The sequence below is a fragment of the Lactuca serriola genome, chromosome 5 (genome assembly GCF_051521515.1).
Source record: "Lactuca serriola cultivar US96UC23 chromosome 5, Lser_US96UC23_V15, whole genome shotgun sequence".
NCBI classification, from domain to species: domain Eukaryota; kingdom Viridiplantae; phylum Streptophyta; class Magnoliopsida; order Asterales; family Asteraceae; genus Lactuca; species Lactuca serriola.
The window spans coordinates 330786827-330792562 of NC_136412.1; the positions used below are offsets into that span (position 1 = coordinate 330786827).

Consider the following 5736-nt stretch of genomic DNA (forward strand, 5'->3'; position numbering starts at 1 on the left):
TATAACCAAACTCAGTTTAAACGAAAATAAAAACTCTTCAATCCAAAAATGGTTGTAAATTCAACAATACATCATTTCATCAACATTGTGCTAAAATCACTGCGCAATTTACTGATTTAGTTTCTCATGTTCCTATACTTCTGTCGAGTGCATCATTCAAACCATTACGAACATATTTCGAACACACCTCATTCAAACCTCACTTTCACCCTTCTTTTGGAACACACCTCATTCTATTTGCTTGTTTACCTTGTAATAGTAGTTTGTCAAAGCATCAGCGTTTTATAGGGAAAAAAAAGTTCATTAACCAATTATAACATATTCTACAATTAAATGTCTGTATTCATGGATAATGAGTATAATATTAAACAATCATTACTGGTTTGTTAATTCCAAAAAATATGCAGTTAAGCTTTGTTGTGAAGAATGACTCCCATAAGAAGAAATAAAGATAAACAAAAACCGGAGTCGGATGACAAGATTGAAATCAGGCCAGCTGGTCAGAGGGTTGTTCTCTCGAGGAGAATTTCTAGTAAGTTCTCTTAAAATCATCTTCAACACAATAAACATTTTTAATATAAATATAACATATGTTATTCTTAATTTCTATTTTTTTTTTTTTTTTTTTTTGTCGATATAGTGCTTGTATCTCCATACAAAACTCTCGACAATTTTCAGTCACTTTTCAAGGTATCAAGGACAACATTTAGCTACATATGCTCGATAGTAAAGGAGTTCATGATGTCTCGAGACACCAACTCCATGTTCTTAGATGGAAAATCAATGTCCCTCAATGATCAAGTAGCCATTGCTTTAACAAGGCTAAGCACGGTTGACCCCACCTCAAACATCGCGAGCTTTTTTGGGACAAACTACTTGACTGTCGTTGACATAACCTTACGGTTTGTGGACGCGCTTGAGGTAAGCGGTGCGCACCACATTACATGGCCGCCAGATATGGCTCCGGTCAAGTCCTCATTTGAGAGGTCTGGCGGCCTGCCAAATTGTTGTGGCGCGATCGAGACCACTCATTTGAAGATGTATCCGCCTGCTTCTGAGCGTAGAGCCAAGTTGTGTCTTGATCGGGAGAAAAACCATAGCATGCTCTTGCAGGTGACTGCTAAATGCATAAAATAGCAATGTACTTTTATTAATTATATCATCCAGTTTTTATATTTTTCTATTACAACATTGTATTTTTCAAGGTCAATCACAAAATTGACCCAAAATGTGGTGGTCCTATCATCGTCTAACCACATTTTTTAAAATTTATCATAAAATGACCACATATCGAGACTTATTCTCGATATGCATTTTTTCATAAAATTACTTTTACATGACCCTACTATATTTTTTGCAAAATAATAAATGGTAATTTTATCAAGAAATTATGCCTCTTTCATGAAAAAAAAATCAAAATAAATAAATAAACTTCAACATTTCTTTGGTAGGGACCACTGAAAAAAAAATGTCACAAAAGAGTAATTTTTCAAGAAAGATAGAAAGAGTAATTTTTTACAAAAGACAGAAAGAGTGGTAATTTTGTGATAAAAGTTGAAAAGTTGGTCATTTGTGAAATTTTCTTATTAAAACATTGTATTTTGAAGAATCCATCTAATTATAGCATTGTACTTTTAGTTATTTTTCCCTTATCAAGACATTGTACTTTGGGAAATCTCCTCTCTAATTGATGTAAAAATTGATTTGTATTTCGAGAATTCCCAAAATACAATGTTGTAATAAAAAGAAGTGAAATTAAAACATAATGAAAAGGAGGCACACAACAGCTCATCCAACAGGATAGGTCTGAAAACCTGGCGCATAAAGCGTAGCTGATGAAACCGCATTCCCTTCTATTGGCTCCTACGGATGCTTTCCTTGAGTTCATCCCGCTTTGGAGAGCAACTTCTCCTTTTCTGTCATGAAGAGGAAGTGAGATGATGACAATGCGGCTGGGAAAAATCCATATCAATCCATTTCTTCTATAAGAGAATTGGATCCCGACCCAGACCTAAGAAATGAAATTTAATGAACGAATAAATAAAAGTAAGTTGTTATTTCTTGCATTTAACAGGTAATCGTGGACCCCACAATGCGATTCATTGATTTGGTCACGGGGTGGCCAGGAAGTATGACAAACAACAAGGTGCTAAAACAATCAACAATCTTTAAATTCACTCAAAAAGGAGAAAGGCTAAACGGGAACAAGATCGAGTTATCAGATGGAACAAAAGTTGGTGAATATATAGTTGGAGGATCGAGTTTTCAGCTCCTACCATGGCTGATAACTCCATACCAAAATGAAGACCTAACAGAAGACCAAATCGAGTTCAACAAGAAGCATCTTGAAACCAGATTATTTGCCAATCGGGCGTTGAAGAAGTTGAAAGATGTTTGGTTGGCGGTTGATGGCGGCCTATGGCAGCCGGATATGGATAAGTTACCGGTGATTGTTTTAGGGTGTTGTATTCTTCATAATATTTTGATTGATATGGAAGGTGATGGGGTGTCTGATGTGTCTACAATGTCCGGTGACCATGACCCCGGGTATTCGCCGGAGAAAAGCGCGGTGGTTCATGGTGGTGCTGATGTCATCAGAGACAAACTGTGTCTCCATTTGGCCGGAAAACTTGTGGCTTGAGTTGGATTTATGAGATGTCATTCAGATACTTTTTTTTTCTGGTAGAATATAAAGATATGGGAGTCTTGGTTGTGTTTTGCTTTAATATAATATATATATATATATATATATATATATATATATATATATATATATATATATATATATATATACTTAAAAAATTCGGGTTTTTCGGTTATTATATATATAAAAAATAAATAGAAGCTAATTTATTTCCAAACATGCGTTTATAAAATAAAAAATCGACATCTGTCATTATTACCTTCTAAATTATTTGAAAGATTTACAAACGAAGGAAAAATATACAACGGAATAGAATTTGAATTCCATTCCATTTCCTAACAGATTCCATGACCCAATCTTGTAACCATTTTACACCAATACCTTTGCTATGCTGAAAGCGGTTGATTGTGATTCCCATTACCAATGGCCAACAGGAATCTCTCATTCCATTCTTGCTTGAGAGAATCCGGAATCGGATTATCACCAATAAAAGCATTCCAATTTTGCCCTCCACTACTAGCAATAACCCAATTGATCTTGCTTGGAGGACTAGTGGTAAATGATGATGAACCTTCTTCCTTTTTCAAAACACTTTTCTTCCATGAATCATATGAACCATGATTCTACACAAATAAAAAAACATTTCCAAATTATATAAATTTATAGAATAATTCAGTCAAAAAGACAAATTTAACCTTTATAGAATTGCTTAATTTAAAAGCCTTGGCAATTGGTAAATTATTTTCTCTAAGCTCTTCAAGTACTACAGATAAAGGTGCATTTTCTTCGAGTTCTGCTATGTGCTTCTGGACAGCTGTCAAGGATCTGAACTTCTGTCCAGTCCCTGGCTCATAATAATACTACAAAATAAAAAATAAAAAAAACTAATTAATAAAATAATATGACGTGAATATTAATTATTAATTAATAATTACCCTGTCAATATGGTCTCCAGTTTTTCGGGGGACTTCCTCTACAATCCAACCATCAGGGAGAGTGAAAGTGGAGGAGGATTGAAAACTTGTGGGAGTTACATTTACTAATTGATATCGATTATATTTATCCTCTTCAAAATCCTGCATCTGTAACATCATTTAAAAGAAAAAAAATTGGTAAAACACTAAAATGTATATTTTTGTAGATTATTATTATTATTATTATTATTATTATTATTATTATTATTATTATTATTATTATTATTATTATTATTTTGTTTTAGTGCACAGTTAAAAGGTTACCTTTCCTCTAGAGACAGTTTTCTTTCGACTACTGCAACTCTGCAGATGCTAAAAGAAGAAATAAATAAATGCTAAAAGAAAATCTTATACATATGTTTAATTTAATCATACATCATTAGGGTGTGAAGAAAGAGGATAAAAATGTCACCTTTTCATGGTATTTTAGCCTCTTGGTGGTTGATTTAGCAGATGTAGATCCTTTTGTAAGGTTCCTCTCAACATCTTTTAAAGATCGGAACTTTCGTTCAGTATTTGGATCATTGTAATACTGCAGAATTGTATTAAAAAGGGCTTCATACTTTCATTTCTTTTAGTGTATTACAGTATTGTAGTTTATACTTTATAATACAAAGCAATTATCAATGATATAATTGGATTAAATTTTGTGATAAATGTAGAAGGCTAAAAGTACCAAAAGAGAAAGAAGTGGATAAAAAGCTTACATTTGCTTGAGATGTAATCATCTTCAGATCCAACTTATTCTGTAAAATATGCAGAATAAAGGCAAGTTACAGTTATGGTGACTACTTTCTTTTTTGTTAAAATTTTGGCAAGGAAATAAATGTCACCTTAATTCTGTAGGTAAGTCTCAAAGGTCTGGATCTAGTAGCTTTATATTCTTCAACATTCAAGTATCTCTTAACCTCTCTTCTAGATCGAAATTTGCGCCCTGTTTCTGACTCAATGTAATACTGCAAAATTCAATGAAAATAATTTTAATGCAATTTGCACATCTATAGGACGTTAAAAGGCAATATCGAGATTTTACGAGTTTGAGAGGCGTTGAATTGAAGTATTAGGTTACAAGCCAAATCAATTAAGCTGATAGGTTTTACATATTGCTAAAAACTCCATTCAAACCATAACCATACTAATACCACAAAAAGGGGGAAACTGAACTTTGTATTAAGAAGAAACGCAATGAATTAAGTACAATTATGATGCATTTCACATGAAATTTATGTGCACTATGTACTTAGAGACCTTGTCGACGCGAAGGCCGTCGGAGCGGGGGACCGGGTGGACGAACCAGCCGTCAGGAAGAGAAAACGGTGAGGAGAAAGGAGTGATCGCAGAAGAATCTGAATTAGAAATGGAATGTGAAATAGGAGTTACAACGTCTACAACTGCAAGTTGACGTTGTAGGGCATAATCATTGTCGTCGGTGACCGGCTCCGCCATTCGTCGGGAACTGTAACACAAACTCGACGTCGTAACACAGTAGGACTAAAGCAATGGCATCGTTCGTCTTCATCCGGCAATTATTGGGTTTCCGCGCATTATATAGTGTTTGGGCCAAATAATTCAAGTTGGGCTTTATATGGGCCCAACTGTTTATGTTAGTAAAAAAAATTATAATATTTTATTGATAAAGTTGAAAACGATTTTAATACCAGCTTTTAATGTAAAAATTAATATATATATATATATATATATATATATATATATATATATATATATATATATATACTAGGTATAAGACCCGTGTACTACACGGGTTTATTAAAAATACAAATTTAATATCAATATTTAAACATTAAATTTAATATCAATATCAATTTTAGAGCTCTCATTAATTATGACATTTATTTCATTATAAATATATCAATTATTTTTCAAGGAAACATTTATTTCTCTCAATATTATAACCGAAATAAGTTATGATATGTGAACAAATCAGAAAATTACATGTGGAAATAAATAAATTCTAAAAATCTATTAAAATGTCATGTGTCCAAATCAATGAGGACATGACATGTGGCAGAAAATGAGTTTTATTTATTAGTATATATATATATATATATATATATATATATATATATATATATATATATATATATATATAATTCAAAA

General features: G+C 32.5%; 1 protein-coding gene across 5 annotated transcripts; it reads right to left on the reverse strand.

Moving 5' to 3' along the window:
• Positions 1 to 321: 321 nt before the first annotated feature.
• Positions 322 to 5143, reverse strand: LOC145055197 (methyl-CpG-binding domain-containing protein 7-like). 5 transcript variants are annotated; one of them, XR_013685097.1, is made up of 10 exons: positions 4867 to 5143; positions 4452 to 4574; positions 4326 to 4364; positions 4031 to 4150; positions 3883 to 3930; positions 3580 to 3726; positions 3340 to 3504; positions 3026 to 3267; positions 1815 to 1916; positions 322 to 1117 (listed from the first exon to the last, which is right to left on the reverse strand). XR_013685097.1 is itself a non-coding variant. In XM_079003500.1 (8 exons), the coding sequence occupies exons 1-8, from the start codon at positions 5062 to 5064 to the stop codon at positions 3031 to 3033; spliced, it is 1068 nt and encodes a 355-aa protein (XP_078859626.1). In that variant the 5' UTR covers positions 5065 to 5143; the 3' UTR covers positions 2868 to 3030. The 5 variants fall into 5 exon arrangements, 2 of the variants coding, with proteins under 2 accessions (XP_078859626.1, XP_078859625.1); XR_013685099.1 differs by having other exon boundaries at positions 322 to 1120; XR_013685098.1 differs by having other exon boundaries at positions 1815 to 2011.
• Between the last annotated feature and the right edge of the window lie 593 nt (positions 5144 to 5736).